Source organism: Arachis stenosperma, chromosome 8, assembly GCF_014773155.1.
Source record: "Arachis stenosperma cultivar V10309 chromosome 8, arast.V10309.gnm1.PFL2, whole genome shotgun sequence".
In the NCBI taxonomy this organism is placed as follows: domain Eukaryota; kingdom Viridiplantae; phylum Streptophyta; class Magnoliopsida; order Fabales; family Fabaceae; genus Arachis; species Arachis stenosperma.
The window spans coordinates 34,207,440-34,228,171 of record NC_080384.1 but is presented as its reverse complement, the minus strand read 5'-3'; the positions used below and the strand labels follow the sequence as shown (position 1 = coordinate 34,228,171).

General features: G+C 32.7%; 2 protein-coding genes across 3 annotated transcripts; both read right to left on the bottom strand.

Annotated features, from left to right (window-relative positions):
* Positions 1 to 1,965: 1,965 nt before the first annotated feature.
* On the bottom strand, positions 1,966 to 4,526 carry LOC130943996 (pentatricopeptide repeat-containing protein At2g20710, mitochondrial-like). Of its 2 annotated transcripts, none has more exons than XM_057872108.1 (2): positions 4,165 to 4,526; positions 1,966 to 3,432 (listed from the first exon to the last, which is right to left on the bottom strand). In XM_057872108.1, exons 1-2 carry the CDS (start codon positions 4,456 to 4,458, stop codon positions 2,206 to 2,208), a joined length of 1,521 nt encoding a protein of 506 aa, XP_057728091.1. In that variant the 5' UTR covers positions 4,459 to 4,526; the 3' UTR covers positions 1,966 to 2,205. The 2 variants fall into 2 exon arrangements, with proteins under 2 accessions (XP_057728091.1, XP_057728092.1); XM_057872109.1 differs by having other exon boundaries at positions 1,966 to 3,425; positions 4,165 to 4,501.
* Positions 4,527 to 7,462: 2,936 nt separating this feature from the next.
* On the bottom strand, positions 7,463 to 10,693 carry LOC130945081 (uncharacterized). The gene is made up of 5 exons (XM_057873748.1): positions 10,343 to 10,693; positions 8,794 to 10,080; positions 8,379 to 8,639; positions 8,100 to 8,216; positions 7,463 to 8,003 (listed from the first exon to the last, which is right to left on the bottom strand). The coding sequence occupies exons 2-5, from the start codon at positions 9,904 to 9,906 to the stop codon at positions 7,923 to 7,925; spliced, it is 1,572 nt and encodes a 523-aa protein (XP_057729731.1). The 5' UTR covers positions 9,907 to 10,080; positions 10,343 to 10,693; the 3' UTR covers positions 7,463 to 7,922.
* Between the last annotated feature and the right edge of the window lie 10,039 nt (positions 10,694 to 20,732).

Here is a 20,732-nt window from a genome sequence, read left to right as displayed (position 1 = left end):
ATAAAAATGAAAAAAAATCAAACAAAGAAGAAGAAATACATAATGCTGCAAAATTATTAGGAAGATGATGAACCTACATTCATTCAACTAAAAGAAAGAAATAAATAAGAAAAAAAGAAGAAGAAGAAAAAAATGCAGCATTAAAGAAGATATTTTTGTTCTTTTGTAGTAAAGTTTTAGTAAAAAAAAACTAAGAATTTATATATATTTGTTAAGAAATTTTGGTGTATTTTTATTCTGATAAGTTATGCATAATTCAAAACTCTTTCTTTTCCTCCTCCTCATATTCTATTGCTTCTTTTTTATCTTCTTCTTATTTCATTTTCTCATAATTCTTTTTGTTTCACTCTTTTAAAAAAAATAAAATAAAATTAAAAGAAAAATCAATGCCGTAAAATTCATAGGAAGAAAATGAGGAAAAGAAAAAATGCAGCAACAACAACAATATAAGAATGATGATGGAGAGAAAATACGCGAAGAAAAAGAAAGAGCGCAACGAAAAAGAAGGAGGAATGCGAAGAAGAAGGAAGAATGCAAAAAAAAATGAATGCAAAAACAAAGAAAAATATTTTACACTAGTGAAGCACACATGTACACGCTGCATCTATGAAGCACGGACACTTTGCTGAGTTGCCGTGTCTGCGTGTCGGACACATTTCGGACACGATACTCACCGACACTCGTCCGACACGCGTGTCCAAACCATGTCTCAAAAAAAAATTTCTCCTCCAGACATATTTGGACACACCTAAATACCATCATGTTTCAGCGTGTCTGGTCTTATTCTTAATATATATTCTTAAAATAAAATTAGATATAGTATATATTATTATTTATTAAAAAAATATTTTAAATGCTTGATATAATTAAAAGAAAACATTAAAAATAATTTAAAAAATTAATTTATATTTTAATATCAATAAAATATTAAAATATTATTACAGTTTATCTAAAAAATACTTTATATTTTGTATATATGCGTGTCCCCGTGTCATGTAAGATTTTAAAATTCACGTGTTAATGTGTCCCGTGTCGTGTCGTGTCCCGTGTCCGTGTCAGTATCCATGCATCATAAGCTGCATATAATAAAAATGGTATTTATTAAGTTTAGACTAATTTAATTACGCTTAGTTGGCAAAAAAAATTTAAATATGTAACATTATTGTTAATTACTGCAGTATAGTGAGAGTAATGCGACTACTGTTAGTTTGTAGTACAGTCATACTACTATAACTATCTACATTTTGTCAATACATTATGCTAGCTAAATGTTTTTTATTAAGATTTTTGCTAAAAAGTGATTTAAATATTAATTAAAAATATTATAAAAGAAAAAATTATAAAAAAAAATTTCATTATCTTCTTAACGAGTAGATCTTTAGAACACTAAAAACACTCTTACCTAAATTTTTACTAAACTATTAATTTGAGTTGTATATCCACACGTGTCAATTGGGGTATTTGGACTTGCAATTGACGGCAGTACCATGGATAAGAGGATTTACCGGAAATATTTGCAGCAGCTTCTTACGAGTTGAATGCTTTGGTTTGATGTAGTGATGATGATGAGTTAAGAGTCGACCAAGATTACGTTTGAATTTTGTATTTAACAGAGACAAGAGATAGAGACAGAGACAAACATATTTTTTCTTTTTTTTTAACAGAAAAACTGTGTCCCTATTTTTTTTCTTCATAACGAAACAAGTTTCTATATCTATGGTTTTGTAACTTGAGAGACACTCCATTACCTGAAAACCCTGGTGGTAGCAACTGTAATGCATCAAACCACCCATGGGATGCTGTCCAAAACCAGCAATAGAAAGAATTTCTTAATTGCACAATTGAAGAGTGATATAGTAATCCAGTTAATTAGTTGTAGTACATTTAAATTAACTTACTTTTTATACTTAAAATAATCTACGATAAAAACAAATAATAATTATAAAAATATCTATAGACGCTTAAAATCATGGAGTGTGAAATAAAACAATGCATTTCCTAAACATTGTTTAAAAGTTGAAGTGAAAAAAATAGATCACTGATTTAATGGCAAATCATGATGAAAGCTTCAACTTCAGTCTCTACTACATTAAACAAAGGTGGACAAAAATTGATCACTAATCTGTCAGCTATGACTACATAATCTACTCTTTCTAGGCCACATTTTGAGAGATGTAATTTAGTTCTGCTAACTAAACTTTACCTTCAAACATCATTTGTATCCTCATCAAGATGTTCAGTGTCTTCATCTAATCGATTTTCAACTCTAATCAGATCAATGGCTTTTGCATCAGGGATTTCACCATGAACATAACTTACTAGTTTATCATAGGTTGCAACAGAGAGATAACCACCTTCACTATAAAACTTGAGAATCTGAAACACTGATTCCAAATCTCCTTTTTCCTTCAGGTACTCTAAAGATGCAGCCAAAACTAAGGGATTAGGCCTCCATCTTGGTCTTTTTGCAGAGAGCACATTCTTCATTGCTTGAACTGCTTTCTCCATATCATTATCTGTGCAATAGTGATCTGCCAAATTATCCCATGTAGACGCATGCAATTGCTTGCCACTATCCAAAAGCCTCTTGATATAAGCCTCAGCCTTATCCAACATACCATAGTTACAATAAGCACGGATCATAAGATGTGGAATTCTGGTGTCGAAAACTTTGTAATTGGATTCCCATTCTTCCAAGATCTTCTCAGCTCCATCAATGTCAGCTAGCTTCACCAAAGAGCTTAACATACAGAGGTAATCTTTGTTCTGAAATCCATTCAAGGCTTTGCACTTATCCCAAATTCGATAAACCTCATCCTTATTACCACTAGTAGCATATATAGTTTGAATACATTCATAGGCAAGCCTCTTGCTCCTGCCTACAGCTAACCGCTCTGATTTCTTCAGTGCTGACAAGGCCTTCTCGACATTGCCACCTTTCAGATAACCATTTGCTGCAGTAGTGTAAGTATACCAATCAACAGTTGCAAGAGGATCAACTTCCATCCTCATTAGTAACTTCTCCATCCCTTCTATGTCTGCAGCAGCAACATATGCATTCAACCGAATAGTATAGGTAGCACCGTTGCATATGTCCTTTTCCATCATTTCTCGCATTAGACTATCCAATTTGTCATATTTTCCTAACTGCGCATAGAGTTTCAACATCATATTGTAACACGTGGGGGAGTTAACGGGACAAACCTTCTTAATTTTCTTCATGATAGCCTCCGCTTTCTCCAAAGATTTATGCTCTGCATAGCATTTCAAGAGGGCAGCATTTACCTTGAATCCAATTAGGGCATCAGGAATGCCTCTGTAGAAGCTCTCGGTTTGTTCAAGGCCACGAACCTTCGATATCAAGTTGAGATGTTTAGCAACGTCTCCTGGGGTCAAGTTATATTTACTTGACTCACTCATCCATTCTGATATCTAACAAAAGCAATGTTTCATCAACTCCCGATATTAGGTGCCATAAGTCAAGCACAACAATACTATAAACATCGTTTTAAAAATTGAACCAACTAGTAAACCTCCCTATCAATTATCACGATTCAATTGACTTACCCGGTTGAAATTATAATCTAATCAATGATTAGGCAATACAAAAATATCAATAACAACTATAACTAAAAGTTATCCTTATCCTTATCCCTTTAGAAGTGATAAGATTAATGAAGCAAACGCCACCATAGTATCTTATCGTATACATAAACTAACTAAACAAACTAGCATCAAAGTAACATAGAACAGAACACCATTTTCAACTTGCACAAACTTTGCCTAAATAAATGAAGGGGAATGCTAGGGGACAATGATTTTGTTGAACAATATGAACAACCGCCAATCAAATTAAAACACACCACACCTCTAAATTAACCCTCTAAATTTTAATATTAAAATAACCATCCGTACACTAGTAAAATGAACATCCAATATATCTATTGTTTACATTGTTTAATATTTTCATTGTTTTCCTATACTTTTTCATAAATGAAACAAAACAATGATCCGACTATAATTTATATTGTCAGCCACCAAAAACGAACATGAATCCGAATCAGAAACCAGCTGCATTCAGTGTGTTAGATTAAAGGGATACCATTGAATAAGCTTTACTATGTCCTAAAAGAAAAGTAAAGATTGGAACTTGAAGTGTAAAACCTGAAGGGCGTGCGTGTAGCGACGTGAATAAGAGAGGGTTGAGATGAGATATTGGATTTGCTTGTGAGTGAGGGATCCGCCATGTTGAAGCCATTGGTTGAGAACGGGAGTCAGTGGGATTGTGGGGTCCCCATTATCCCCAATTATTTGATGATGGAGTTCCGAGAAAGAAGAAGAAGAAGAAGAAGAAGAATAAGAAGAAGAAGAAGAAGAAAGCAGTGCTTCTGTTGAGTATAATTGATAGGCAGAAACACGGGAGGTATTGAAAAGTTTGAAACTTGATCGAAACAACATCGTCACTTTCACTCTCAACTCTCAAGTCTGCGTTTCTCTCCTTCCTCACAAGTCACAAGTAGGGCGAGTATACGAATGCCCAACGAACACTGACTGATGATTCGTGCTTTTAAATGAGTTTTTAAACAGTGTATTTAAAAGTTAAATATTTTTATTGATGTAACAATTATATTTGTGTAAAATCCTAAATTATTTTTTCATCAACAAAATGTGAAAATTAAATTCTAAAAATATATCATTTTTAATTTTTGGATAAAATATATCTTTTATTTTTAACATTTTCATTATTTTTAAAAATATTTTTAACATTTATTTTGATTTAATTTTGTCTCTAATATTTAAAAATACTTCAATTGACTATTCTTCTTTTTCGTCTTTAATATTATTTTTGATTGTCTGACAATAAAATTAAAAAAATCAAACAAAAGAATTAAGCTCAATTTATCGTAATAATATAAAAGCAACATCTCAATTCATCTAATAATTGGAACTAAAAAAAATTAAAAAACTTACTTGATAATGTGAAGGCAGAACGTGGAAGAAGAAGAGGGAGACCAAGCATGGTAATGCAAAGATTGATGAGGAGGAGGCAGCAACGACACGAGCAGGAATGCGAGTCCCACCGGATGAGGACACGACGATGACGATGAGAGACACACAGTGACACAGAAACAAAGAGACACGACAACATAATGAAAGTGAACTACGGATGGAGACGATGATGTAGTGCCGGAGATGCACAGAAATCGGGACAAGATGTAGAGAAGACGGTGGCATGGAAGCAACTGTGCGGTGGGCAGCAACAGATTTGTGAGTGTGAGTGTGTGAGTGTGTAAGAGAGTGAGCAGGAGGCAAGATGGAAAAAAAAGGCAAGACGCGACTCGTGAGCACAAGATGTGGTAGATTTGACGAGAGACGCGACAACGTGAACTGAGATGAAATGGAGAGAGTTGGAGGTTTACTGTTCGAATTAGGAATAGGAAGAAGAAAGGGATCAAGTTTGTGTAACAAAAGAACTAAAATAACGTCGTTTAGGCGTGAACAGCAACGCGACGTCATTTAATCATGCCACATCATCTTTCCACTGATGGAAATGGACGGAAGGCCAACTTGAGTCATGCCTTAAAATTTCAAGGTACAATTTGGGTCAATTGGAAATTAAAGGACTAAATTGAGTCGGAGATCAAAATTCAGGAGTCATTGTGAGTATTAACTCTTATAACGATGAACAAGCGCTAAACACCGGTTTAGAAATTCACAAGTTTAAAGTTCAAGATTCCTAGTAGCTCTATATTAAAATTCAACGCTCTTCAAAGTTTAGTAAAAGATGTCACAAATTTAAATCAATAACCAGGAGTTTAATCTTGGGTCATTTTCCCTAAAAATCACAATAGAGTGCTCAATTATTGCTTATGAAAAAAAAGAGAATTTGTTCACAATTAATAAGAATTGAAATAACAAAAAATTAAAGTGCAATGAAATATCTAAACAGTAAGGAAAATTAGACTAAAAGCAATTAAGAAAATTAACTAGAAAATAAAAGCAAATTCAAATGCTAAAAAGATCTTGATAAGAGTTGAGGGTTAAGGATCACCATCTTTGTCACTAACCATAACATAATAATTACAAAGAGCAAACTTAATTAGTGTAAAAGATTAGCGTCAATGAAAACAAGATTAATTAAAATTTCTAAATTATCAATCAACTTGGACATTAGTAACTCAAGATCACGCAAGTTCCCAATCCAAGTCAAAAATGAAAAATATACTCTATAACTAATTCAAACATTTTGAAAACACTTTGTGTGCATAAAAAAACATCATAAATTACTAAAATTAATAAATACTATAATTAACTAATGCAAGAAAGCAATAATAACAACTCAATTAAGTATGAATAAAACATAAAACATTAAATTGCATTAAAGAAAAATTAGAATTCAACAATGATTCATAAATTAAAAATAGCAAAATAGAGAAAGTAACAAGAACCTCTAAGAAACTAAAGTAGCAAAATAAAAAATTATAAGTTTAAAATTACAAGTAAACAAAACTAAAACCTAAAATTTGAGAAAATTAACTAGAAATCCTAAAATTCTAGAGAGAAGTTGGAACTTCTGTCTCTAGAATTTTAACTAAAACATCCTAAAACTAAACATAAGACTATTCAAAAGTCTGATATTTGGGGCCATTTTGAGGCCCAAATCGCGAGTCCACATGTTCATTAATTCATATATGTGACAGCACTGTCGCTTAAGTGAAAAATTTCGCCTAAGCTAAATTTTTTCATTTGGGCGATACTTTTTTGCTTGGACGAGACCAAAAATGCTAAACTTCTTGTTTTGTGATTCTTTTCTCTTTTAGTCATATACCCTGCTCCCCCTTAAATCTAAATTAACCTGAAGCACTAATAAACATATTAAGATACCAAATAGATGATTAAATATTCAAACCTATTTAATTTATGACAAAAAATCATACAAATTTATCATTAATCACATTTAGAATCAAGAGTTAGGAATCTAGTCACTTAAGCATAAAAAGTATAGAAAAATTGCATAAAATTCCTAAAATGCATATAATAATTCACATAAAATTAGACTTCATCGGACAACTATTTTTAGAAATTTAAACACTGATATTACTATAATTATCTATATATTGTCAATACAATTATGCCAGCTAAATTATTTTTATTAAGATTTTTTTAACAAGTGATTTAAATATTAATTAAAAAACTATAAAAGATAAAAATATTAAAAATTATTCAAAAGACTATTTATGGATTAAATACACAAAAAATAACAAAAAAAAACATCTTTTTTAACGAGTATTTTTAGAACACTAAAATCACTTCTGAACTAAATTTGTATTAAACTATTAATTTGACTTGTATATCCACAATACACAAAGGTGCAAATGGATGGTATTTGGACGTACAAATGACGGTAGAATCATAGATAAGAGAATTAATTAATCAATTTACCCGAGATACTTAAGACGGTTGAGCCATCTTTTAAGTTTCTAAATTAGTTTGCTTTGGTGCAAATATGCTGATTTATTTTGTGTTGAGTTGCAATTGAGTGGCTATTTCTTTCGTTTGCCTGCTCACTCATGAGACCTCGTTCTCCCTATGTTTTGTTCAACTCTCCGATAAGAGTATTCGTATTTCATACGCAACTAAGCTATTATATGTTTGATTTAGAGTAGCAACACTGAATTCACTGTGATTTACTTTTCGAATTATGTACTACTTACATTGTAAACGTATGTCATCAATGTACAATCCCAATGCTCAATCAGGTCTTTAATCTACGAGGTTTATATATCCAAATCTGGCAAACCTACCTTAACCTGAAAAGCTACACAATTACTCATAGTTCTTACAATTATTAACAGACGGCAATATATAAAAAGATTATCTAATTGTTATGTGAGAATCAATTCCAGGGTAAAGCAAAAATCCTATGCCCCACTCTGAGCACCGTCACCACACTCAAGATCAGCACGATAAAAAGGCAGCAATTTTATGGATTCAACTTTTTCCTACAAGCACAGCAAACGCAATACATTACCATAAGATGAAAAACGCAACATTGCCCAAATTTATATGAAACTAATGCATGAAAAAAATTTGGGTACCTGAAATACCTCCTCCGATGGAGGGAAGTCAAGACCAATTGAGCAATTCTGCACCACTTCAGGATTTTTTATCCAATTCAGGCGTCCATGAACTGTCAGCATTTGGAACTTGAATTTCTGAAGATTTCCGAATAATCTTATTGAGACACATCAAATATTTACAAAAGGAAATATTCATACTGAAACAACTTATTTGTTCTTTTTCTTAAAAAATTGGGCTAAAGCATGTTTAATAAAAGTTGAAAGACAAAGCAAGGATTATCCAAGTAATTATCAAACCTCATCCAATGTAAAGGGTGTACGCTCAAGGCTGTGCTCATCAACATCAGTGGTGGCCATACCAGTACCCTGGCACTCTGGGCAGAATACACATTTAATTCGTTTTTCAGGGTCATCTCTTTTCACAGTTTGGTTATCGCTAACTACAGCCTTCTTCTTTGCTACTCGTCTAGTTGGAAGTACTAGTCGATTTTTTATTATGATAGATTCACACATGAGTATCCAGTGTATAATGCAGGACGCATGAAACACATGAAATAACTGCAAGTAAATGTCATGTGTCAGTATTGTTTTAATCTGATAAATGTAACACGTGTTTTGAAATATAATTTCAAATTCAATATCACAAGATTCTTTTTCAAGTTGTATTACCCAAAACCAATAACCGACTCAAGATAAAAAAAAATGTCCTTACCCCAATCTTATTCCGAGTACTGCATGCTAGTTTTCCAGTCTCCAAATTCAGAAGTGCTGCTACATCTTTACCAGGAAACATTTTTTGATGACATACATTACATAGTTTCTCTGCTGCTATCCGTTTTCGCCGTCTCAATTCTTTTCTTGCAGCCTTGCTCGAAATTATTTGAGCAAGAAGCTGCTTGTCATTTTGATCAATAGGCAATCTTGTGGTGGAATCCTTTGAGGTTTCTGTAGATGAATCATGTGATCTTTTCTTTCTCTTTCGGCCTCCATCTCCCTCACTTTCTGAGTCTGACACACTAGCAGATGACGATATTTTCTTTCTCTTTCGGCCACCATCTCTCTCACTTTCTGACTCTGACATACTAGCAGATGGCAGAGATGACTTGTCTTCTTCAAAAATCCGCCCCAAGTCACCATTATAGGAGAAAATAACAAGAGCAAAATCATGCTTTGTAACCTTGCCATAATCTTGTTCAACATTCTTCTCTTGTCCTAACCATTCACACCATATTCTTCTAACCCCGCTGACCCGATGATCCTTCTCAAGGAACCTGGCAGCAATCTTTCCCCAGCCTATATTCCTGACCTTTATATCAACATTTTCGTCCCCAAATTGCAACTTCCGAATCACCAAAGTATGACCATCATCCAGTGTATCATCAGCTGAACTTGGTTGAACATCTGACTGAATGGGTTCATCAATCTTCACAAGAGAGAGATCCTTGTCACTGTCAATGTCTGTAAGCTTCAACAGCTTTATCCGACAAGCATCTGTTGTTTCCAAGTCTTTATCCGTTTCACTTGAATTATGAAAGAAAACAAGACCATCATTAAAAGGCCAGGGATTTGGTTTCAGAAGAGTGATCTTAGCAGTAGACAGTCTCAGCGTATGCAAATTGCCTCTCAAATGTTGATACAGAACATCATCAGTGAAACACGTCTTAAGACACAGAATGCAGAAAAAAATGTTGTTCTTCTTTCCAAGCTTACGTAGCTCAACGTAGGGATGCCCTTGGGCTCTAACATTTCTCAGTATTTTCTTTGCCAATTGTTCTTTCAGCTCAGCAACAGTAGCCTTCGAAAGCCCTTTTTTCTTCCCTCTCATTTCGAATTTCCTCCAAAAGCAACCAAACCAAAGATTCAACACCACAGACTTCAAGAACCACCACAAACACTCAGATACAACGAGAATTGCTCCGAAATTACAAAAAACACATGCTTCTAACGCTTCTTCCAGATCAAGATTCGACAAAAACTCTTGCTAGCTCAGCTCCAAATCCTAGGGATTCCAATTTCCACAACACCAAGACAGAAAAGATTTTTCATAGTGACAACAGTTTCAATCGACAGGAAATTTGACTAAAATTCAGCTCCCGCACAAGCATTGACCAACAATAACAGCAAGAATTCGAAACGCATGGCAAGAAGCCGCAAGTCAACTATCCTAATTCCTGGAATTTCGAGCTAAACAGCGAAGAACAAAAGACGAACACTGAAAAAGCGAGGAGAGTAAAACAGCTAAATCGAAGAGGAGGAAGAACCTTTTCAAAACGGCGTCGTAAAACCAGATATTCGTTGCCTGGGACGTATAGAAGAAGTGTTAGGTAATTGCGGAGATCGAGCGTGTCTGAGGAAGGCGTCGAGGAGCAGTGAGAGAACTTCACAGGAGCGCGAATCCTCCATTGGCATCTCCATCTGCCGCAGAGAAACGGAGAAGGGGAAGGTGTTTGGACAGAGAGAAAGCGCGATAAAGTGAGGGAAAATTGAGAGGGAAAGAAAGAAAATAAACCAAGAAAATAAAAAAGAAACGAGAGAGAGAGAAAAGAAAAAAAGGGAAAACTAATCGTAACTGAAATTTCAATTGGAGAAATGAAGAGTATTTGTGATGGACTTATGGCTATGAAAATGTGATGGTAGTAGCACGATTCTCGTGGTGGATTAAATAGTGCCCCGCATCGGTGGGTGTGAGGAGTTTGGTGATCTGTGCCGGATTCGTTTTTGGCCGTTTGATTCTTTTCGATCTAACGGTGGTTGAGTGCCGTTGAAGTTTTTTGGATAAGGGACTACCAGATTTCGGGGAGTTGAAGCAGATTCGAATTTTGAATTTAGATGCTTTACGACATTTACTTTTTCACGATCTTAGTCTCAAACAATTTCATAATTTCTAAAACTAACCTAATTATTATTAGCATTTAGCTCTAATGATCTATCATAGATAGATATGATACACATATCACATTATTTTAGTTTGTTGAATAATTGAGCACAATATATCATAAACAGGTATATTTAGATGGTATAGTTTTCTTCATTATTGAGCTGTTATAAATCTGGATCTCATATTTTATTTATCTATTTCCTATCTTAATCATATCAAGGAACGCATAATAAGAGTGAATATTCCATTTCAATCAAAAGGGCATGACTTAACACTAACAGTGACACAAAAATATAGTGATCTGCATTTACATAGAATCGTAGATCATGAGAATCAAGCGTTTTAGACGTCTTCATATTTTTGGTTAATTGATATGCAAGTTTCTTCAATTTTATTCAATGTTCAAATAAGACTCTAAAATTTAAAAAATCGTAACTGAATGATTACTTTTTACAAATATTTACAGTGATATTAGATAATAATGTGTTTAACTAGAGTGTGGACTATAAATTATGCAAATGAGACTAAGTGCATGTTTGGATGCTATTATTTTGTTAAAAAAAATCTTTTTTTTAATGAAAAAAGATTTTTTTTAAATTTTTTAACGTGTTTGACAAATTTCTAGTAATAAAAGTAAAAACACTAGTAAAATAAAAAAAGATTTTTTGTGAGAAGCTGTAATTTACATCTTTTTTTAAAAGATCTTTTTTCTTTAAAAAAAATATGTTTTTCATGTAATAAATAAACAAAAAAGTACGTTTATATTGTTATACCCAAACATAATTGATAGATAAAAAGACCGTTTTACATGAGATATTCAAACATAAAATTACTTTTACTTCTCTATAAGATCTTTTAAAAAAAGATAACTAAAAAAAATCTTTTTTTAAAAGCTCACCCAAACAAATCTTAAAAGATTTATCATTTTAAATTTTAAAAAAATTTATAATGCACAAATTTGACTCATAATATAGTTTTTGTTGTGATATGGATGTTCATGGACAGCTCAATTTTTTTATAGTAAAATATTCATGTTATTAAGAGAAATAATATTAAATGAAGGTTGAAAATAAGCCCTTCATGTATGTATAAATGGGTGTATGATTTGAGGCAATATACACAGTAGTAAAAAAACACTCTTCTAATGGCCACCGAAACAAATTCACGTCAGAAGCGTTGTAGACTTGTTGGTTCCAAAAATAAAAATCATCGAAAAAAAAAGAGGTAAATACTATTCCTGTTGAAAATAATAAAGACATATTAAAGATACTTACAGTCGTCCAAAATTCTGATATAAATTTGATGATAAAAGACGTTCAGGTATCTGAAAATCTAAAAATTCTAAAAATAATGAGATCTCAATAAATTATCTCTTTACAAGAGAAAAATAGAATCGAAATAAAATAATTATGAATAAAATATTTGTATATAATATGGCATTAAACATCATGCATGAAAGTAAGGATCTTGAGCCAAGAATAGTCGAAAAATGTCGACAAAAAAATGATTGGCCGAAATGGGAAAAAGCTATAAAAGCTGAGTTAGACTCACTTGCAAAACGTAAAGTCTTTGGACCTATAGTCCATACACCAGAAGATGTAAAACCTGTTGGATACAGATGGATATCTATGAGAAAACGAAATGAGAAAAATGAAGTTGTACGCTACAAAGCTCGACTTGTGGCGCAAGATTTTTCACAAAGGCCCGTTATAGATTATGAAGAAACATATTCTCCTATAGTATATGCAATAACTTTGCATTATTTGGTCAGTTTATCTGCATACCATAAACTATATGCATATAATGGATGTGGTAACAGCCTATTTATATGGATCATTAGATCATGATATCTATATAAACGTCCCTGAAAGACTAAAAATATCTAAACCATCTAATGGATATTCACAGGGATTATACTCAGTCAAATTGCAAAGATCTTTATATGGTCTAAAAAAATATGGACGAATGTGGTATAATCGTCTTACTGAGTATCTAACAAAAAACGGATTTAAGAATGATGATATCTGTCCATGTGTTTTTTCATAAAAAAACTTGCATCTAGATTCATTATAATTGTTATGTACGTTGATGATTTAAATATCATTGAAATTCCTGAATAGATTTCAACAGTTATAAAAACTCTAAAAGAAGAGTTTGAGATGAAAGATTTTGGAAAGACTAAATTTTGTCTAGACCTGCAGATCGAGCATACAAAAAATAGGATCTTCATTCATCAAACAACATACACAGAAAAGATCTTGAAAATATTTTATATGGATAAGTCGCATCCATTAAGTACCCCAATGATCCTAAGGTCTTTAGATGTGGAAAATGATCAATTCCGTCCTAAAGAAGAAAACGAAGATATTCTTGGTTCTGAACTATCATATCTTAGTGTCATTTGGGCACTAAGATAACTTGTTAATAATACATGACTCGATATATCATTTGTTGTGAGTTTACTATCAAGGTATATTTCCTCTCCAACCAGAAGACATTAGAATGGAATCAAACAAATCTTTCGATATCTTCATGAAATGATTGATATGTAATTGTTTTATCCATATGGATCCAAGTCGTAATTAGTTGGCTATGCATATGCAAGATACTTGTCTGATCCACACAAAAAAGATCTCAAACAGGATACATATTCAAATATGGTGGTACAACTATATCATGGAGGTCCACAAAACAGACGATTGCAGCAACATCCTCTAATCATGCTGAAATACTAGCGATATATGAAGATAGTCGCAAGTGTTTTTAGCTCAAGAGTTTGATCCAATATATTCTGTCATCATGTGGACTGATTGATCATAAGATAGCTCCAACTGTTCTGTTTGAAGATAATACAGCATGCATTGCTCAACTTAAAGGTAGATACATCAAAGGTGATAGAACAAAGCATATTTCTCCCAAATTCTTCTTTACTCATGACCTTCAAAATCAAGGAATAATTGATATCCAACAGATCCGCTCAAACGATAATCTGGCAGATTTATTTACAAAGTCACTTCCAAAATCCTCCTTTAAAAGATTGGTACATCAGATTGGGATGCGCCGACTTCGATATATAAAATAATGTCGGCAAGAGGAGGAGACTATACTCTTTTTTCCTTTGTTAGGTTTTTCTCCCTATTGGATTTTTCTTGACAAGGCTTTTAATGAGGCAGTCCTCATGACAAAGGATATTGTACTCTTTTTTCTTTACTAAAATTTTTTTTTCCGTTGGATTTTTCTTTAGTAAGATTTTAATGAGGTATAATCCTAAATAGATATTCAAGGAGGAGTGTTGTGATATAGATGTCGATGGGCGGCTCAACTTTTTCATAGTAAAATGCTCATGTTACCAAGAGAAATCATATTAAATGAAGATTGAAAATAAGCACTCCATGCATGTATAAGTAGGAGCATGATCTGAGGCAATATAAACAACAATAAAAAAAACTCTCTCTCTCTCTCTCTCTATATATATATATATATATATATATATGAATCATTTCTTTTATATTGAGATATTAATTATGATAAATTATTACTAGAATTATCTATTTATACTTTTTTATTTTATATTTAATTCATCTTCCTTATTTATTTATTTTAAAACAGTTTTATTCTTTGAAAGAATAGTAGATACAGGATATTAACACACAACTAGAAAATGGATTAATACAGACAGATTTAGTCTTTATTACAGACGGATTTTTGGTTACCGACAAAATTACCGACGAATTTTGTCCCTCTGTAAAAGTCTCGTCGGAAATTATTTACCGACGGATTTTTATTAGTTACCGACGGATTTTTTCTCGGTAAATTCTCCATCCATTTTTCCTGAAGTGTCGAAATTTTCGACGGATTTTTCGACGAATTTTCTGACAGATTTTTCATCGGTAATTACAGACGAATTTTTCGTCGATAATTGGCAACAGATTTTCTGACAGATTTTTCGTCTGTAATTTGAACTTTAGAAAATCATTTCACACTCTGAATACAGACAGAAAATTCGCCTGTAAATCCGTCGGTAAGGTAAAATAGAATTTTTTTTAGATTTTTCTAATTACAAAATAAACTTGTTTTCATACAAAATATATATAAATTTAATACAAATTTTTATCTAATTTGTATTCGAATATTTATAATATTTCAAAAAATAAACAAATTCATCGTATTATCAAACTAAAAAAAAAGTACTATAAACAAGCAAGCCAATATAATTCAAAACATAAACAAAGTGTATTGATCATCATCTATAATTTCCAGTATATTGTTCAACCATACTAAAACTATCAGCTATAGTCTTCAGTGTCATCTACATCCTCATCATCATCATAGTCCTCATCCGAAGAAATTGAGGGTGGCGGCGGTGGCGGCGGTAGTGGAACTACACTAGAACTACTTGATGCTCTAACCTTCTCATAATAGCTAACATAAGCCTCATTCTATCTCTTCTATTTCAGCTTTTCCTTCTTAGTCTTTTCAATTGCCCGTTCCAACTTTTCTAACTTCTTTTGAGTCTTTTTCAAAGGAGCCAAGCGTATATCTAACAACTTACTAATATGCTCATCTGTTTGTTGAGTAACACGCTGAAAAAGCTCTTCATTGAGATTATGAATCTGTTCTCGCAAATCAGGAACATAATTTTGATTTCTAGGTACTCTTCCAGATACAGAATTGGCAGAAGTGGTTCCAGAATTGATAGAGCTAGAAAAGAATGACCCTTTTCCGTAAACTCGATTCTTCTTTTACCCACCACATACTTCCTCCCAAATCAAGTCTTCATCAATTGGTAATAGCTCTATTCCCTGTGTTTGAGCCTCGACATGTTAGGCCTGAATTTTTGCCAACCTTTTTATAAACTTTTTCTGTTGCACAATGATTATATCAATTATATAAATCAAGTTTCAAATAATATAGTACACTATTTAACAATAATATAGTACTTATGACTTGATTATGTCTACCAAAAAATGTTTTTAACCTTCGTTACAAGATTTAAAAATGTCAAATCATTACATGTGTGATCTCTTTATTTTGTATTTTACACACAGCACTTGGAAAATAATGAAAAATCATCAGATTTGGATCTAACTAACTACATGTTAATAATCTAATATCTATTCATTTTATGAACCTTGAAATTTAATTCAAAATATGAAATTGAATTTCAAAAGAGATTTACTATGAGAATGCATTATTATGATTGCTGATTGGTTTGATTTTGATCATGGTGTCCGCCGAAACCGTTGGATCCTTTTCCTCTTTCTCTTCACTCTCAAATTAATCTACTCATTGAACTATTAATTTAACAACACATCTTTCACTTAATCACACCCTAAACTAATTAAGCATTTCTAGTTGCATATATACATGCATATGTATATATAAATATTTAAGTGGCAGCATGTACATTAATTTAACATTTATGCTATATCTCATATAAATATTTTGAGAGCGTTTGTCCATCCATTTAGACTTGTCACTTTTAAGTGTGTGGGTTTCTTTAAAGACCTCCTCGTGAATTGGCGTACGGCCCAACTGCTTCTTCTGTTTCACATAAAATACAAAATAAGAAAAATTTTACATAAATAGATGTCTATTAAATAAGATCTAAAGCCACTTAAATTATGTTACCATACTCTTTATAGTTGAGCTCAATAGAATAGAACCACCGCAATGGATAGAACCACCTAAGAGTGACGCTCGATTCTCCCTTGCTTTTTTCCTTATATTTTTTCATTTCTCATATGTTTTCCAGTACCTTTCCAACACCTTTTTGTAAGCAGGAATTAACCATTCATGGGTTGTATCCACACCCTCACAGATATCTGACATCATTTGGCTAAATCGCTTACTTGTCCTATACTTGAAAGCCCTCCAAAAAAATTCACCATCATCATCATCAATAAAAAAGTGACTCTGCACATACTCATCAAGTTGCTACTTATAAGATTCAAATCACACGAACAATATTCAATCAAGTTTTCAATCAACATATAGAGGCCATAAAGTATAATATAACAGGTCTCCTATAGCACAAGCAATCTAGATACGACACCAAAACATGGCAATGAACAGATTTATATCCAATAAAATGGGATAAGAGAGAATCTAAGTTTACATTAGGCTGCGTTTGTTTAGTGTATCCTTTAATACATAGACATAGAGACATAGACATTGAAGACACAGACACAATATGACACAAATTTTTTAAACTTGTTTGGTATACAAATACAAAACACAAGACACAAATCACAATCTTATTAAATTTCAATATTACCCTTATTGCAATCTGTTACCAGTACCATCAATACATAACTACTATCTCAACCAAACCATTAACAATCAGCCACCATCTCAATAAAAAATAATTACCAATAACAATCTAAAACTAAATAACAAATTTAATACAACAAATATCAACAAAAAATTCAATCTAACAAAATTAATATAAGATTATTTTATCAAAATTTAACAAAAATTCAAACAAAAAAATTAAATTATACAAAAAATAGTGCCAGAAGGAAGAACAGATCTAGAACATGGTAATAAAATACGGATCTAGAAACACAGTGCGAGGAAGAACGGAGAACGATATGAAAAAATGGTGAAAGACGAGAGAACAGTGCGCATATTTGGATCCTCGACGAAAAGTGAAGCAGAGGCAACAATCGCAAAAGGTGACGGCGGCGAAGAGACAATCGTGAAGAGACAAAAAAAAGTGAGGGAGGAGAAAAGGGAAGAAGGGATAGGGTGGTAGCGGTGGTTTGGGTGGAAGAAAGGGAGGAGAGGCGGTGATTTGGGTGGAAGAGAGGCGGTGGAAGGAAAGGAGGAAGGAGGCGGCAGTGATTTTGATGGAAGGAAAGGAGGAAGAGACGCGGCAGCAGACTAGTGGTACGACGGGCGGAGAGGTAGTGGTGGTCAGAGTGACAAAAAAAATATGGTAGTCTGTATTTTGGAAGTGGAAGGGAAAATGGATGAAAGGAACCGAAGAAGGAGAAGAATTTGAAGGGTAATTATGAAAATTAAATGTTAAAAGTAGTGTGTCTATGTCTCAAGTTTAGTGTTCCACCCCTCTCTGCTATACACAAATTTTGTGTCTTTGTGTGCCTTTGTGTATTTCCGTGTCTATCAAAATTTTGTGTCTAACTAACCAAACGGAGAACGTGTGCTTCCGTGTCTATGTCTTGGGTAGACACACCCACTAACCAAACGCACGCTTAGTAAAAAGAAAAATGCCTAAAAGTTAGGACATATTTTGATAACAGTATAAAGAGAGTAAAAATAATAAGACATAAGAGAAATTTGATAAATAAATAAGGGCAAAAGAAAACAGAAAATGTATAATTACAATAGAAATGGGATAAGAGAGAATCTAAGTTTACACTTCAATTACCGCTTACATAAAAATATAATCAGTGCCCACTTGCATTCACTTAAGCTAGGTCCAGTACCAGCATATCCACCATCATAAATAATTTTAAATTCAATCCAATAAAATAATTAAATCTGGAAATTTTGGATATGATTAAAGATAATTTATGTCTCTAAGTTTCTGTTTCAGTTTAAACAGTAAATCATTTATAGAGCTCTGTCTTATAGCAAAGTAAAAAAGAAAGTAAACTATTAGCACTTTAATCTGAAATTAAAATATAGTAGTAAACACATCTCTTTAGTCTATTAGCACTTTAATCACAATTAGAAAGCATATAACTAGTGAAAATATATACAAACAAAATTAATAATTACCTTGTTTAATAAACTTGTATTTTGTTATTGAGAGATCCAAATTTTAGTTATGGAGAGATCTAAATTTTACCTTGTTTTTCCATCAGAAACCAATATTTCTTTTGTGACATTATTAGGAACCGTGCAGTTTCTGATGGAGGAGATGTACTAGAGCTTTCAGGTGTCTCTAAATCAACTAATAGACTGGAATTGCGAGGCGGGGGAGGAATCGAAATTGGAGGAAGGGGTGGAGGAGGGGGACCCATACATCCTGGAGTAGGCCAACTTGGTGGAGAAAGACCCGTGTAGCCTGGATTAGGTACCATCAAATACAGTTGCTGGCTAAGTGGTCCTGACTGAAAATCTGGCACAACTGAAGTCCCAGAAGAGGTGGAGGTGGTTGAAATAGCGGCTGCGACAGTGGTGCGAGAACCTCTATGACCCTTGACACCTTTACCCTTGACCCGAAGAGTCATGACCTACATATATATTAAAGACAATATTAAAACAATACAAGCTAAAATAATATACAAATGGTTTATAATATTTGATTTGATTCAGGGACCATTTAATTTTTTAATGGGAGTTGGTTAAAATGTTATACTTGTGACGTGAGTGAAACTTATTTTATGCAGGTAATAGTGTCCCCAGATGCAGATTCTCCTGTTGTTCGCATAATGGATTATAGGTATGATCTCCGTATTTTTTTAGAAAGGCTATGCACTTTATTTTGATTTTTTTTCATATCAAAATATTAATGGCTATTATGTATGAAGTTATTCAAAGACGTGATCATGTGTCAATTTTAAATGTTTAGACATCTGTTGATAAATTTAGTAGTCAATGACATGTTTCTATGCGTAAGATCAGATAATCATTAGTTGGATCTACATTTCGTAGACAAATAAATAAATTTGGTGGTTCTCTATACAAGAGATACCTTTTGATGAGCATACCAAAGATAAAACTTGACCAAACAATTAATAATCTTGCACTCTATACAAGAACCACCACAGCGGTTGCAGATGGAATAAACCTGAAAAAGGTGACCCAGATATAAATTATAAAATTTAAAACAGTAGCCATAATCCAATATGTAAAGAACAATATAAGCTAAAATAATACAAGCTAAAAATAATTACCCTATTAAAAATCAATATCATCATCAAAGTCTGCAACATTATCATATTCATTTTTATTAGCTAGCCCCAAAACTAGAGCCGATGGACAATTCGACAATGCGGTCCTTTCCAAATGGAGACTTATAGAAGAATTGCTCTCATCCGCTTGATAAGCTACATCATTCTCTTCCTCATCCTCTTCTACATGTACATGATTAATTTCAATTCGACCTCTTAGTTTAGTATTTACAACAACGCGCCACATAGACTTGCAATTTCCAGAATAAGGTAAAAAGTAAACTTGTTTAGCTTTTTGGGCGACAATGAAAGGATCATATTGGCGATATCTTTTATTATGACTGACTTCAGTTATTTTGTAGTCATTATGAATACGTGTTCCATTTGGATGACTTGAATTATACCATTCACATTTGAACAAAACAACTCGATTAGAGTCACTACCAGTGTATTCAAGCTCGAGTATATCTTTTAATACTCCAAACCAATTATTTTTTCTAATGCCTATATCACCTTTAACTAGGGGTAGAAACAGGTCAGGTCAGGCCAGGCTTTGTTCTTAACAGGCCTGACCTATCATGTAGTCAATTAGCCTGAGCTTGGCCTGCAGCCTGCTATAGGCTTTTTTTTAAAGTACTAAATCTGACCTGGCCTGAAGCCTGTTAAAAGGCCTACTATTTTTTTTTACAAAAATAAAAATATTATTTAAAAGAATTATTTTTTAATAAACATATTTATATGTAATATGTGATATTTAATATTTATAAAAAAAATTAAATTTTAAAGTATTTAAAATATATAAAACTATTTATAATTAAATATAATAATTTTAAAATATCTCATAATTTTTTTAATAATAAATAAATTATTCATATATGTAATTATGTATTAAGAGGTCCAGGTAGGCCT

Coding starts and splice junctions, on each gene's coding strand:
- LOC130945081 (XM_057873748.1), bottom strand. CDS start 9,906: ATGAGAGGGAAGAAAAAAGGGCTTTCGAAGGCTACTGTTGCTGAGCTG. Junction 8,640..8,793: donor GTACTCGGAATAAGATTGGG/GTAAGGACATTT, acceptor ATTTACTTGCAG/TTATTTCATGTGTTTCATGC. Junction 8,217..8,378: donor CACCCTTTACATTGGATGAG/GTTTGATAATTA, acceptor GGAAATCTTCAG/AAATTCAAGTTCCAAATGCT.
- LOC130943996 (XM_057872108.1), bottom strand. CDS start 4,458: ATGTTGTTTCGATCAAGTTTCAAACTTTTCAATACCTCCCGTGTTTCT. Junction 3,433..4,164: donor GCTACACGCACGCCCTTCAG/GTTTTACACTTC, acceptor TGCTTTTGTTAG/ATATCAGAATGGATGAGTGA.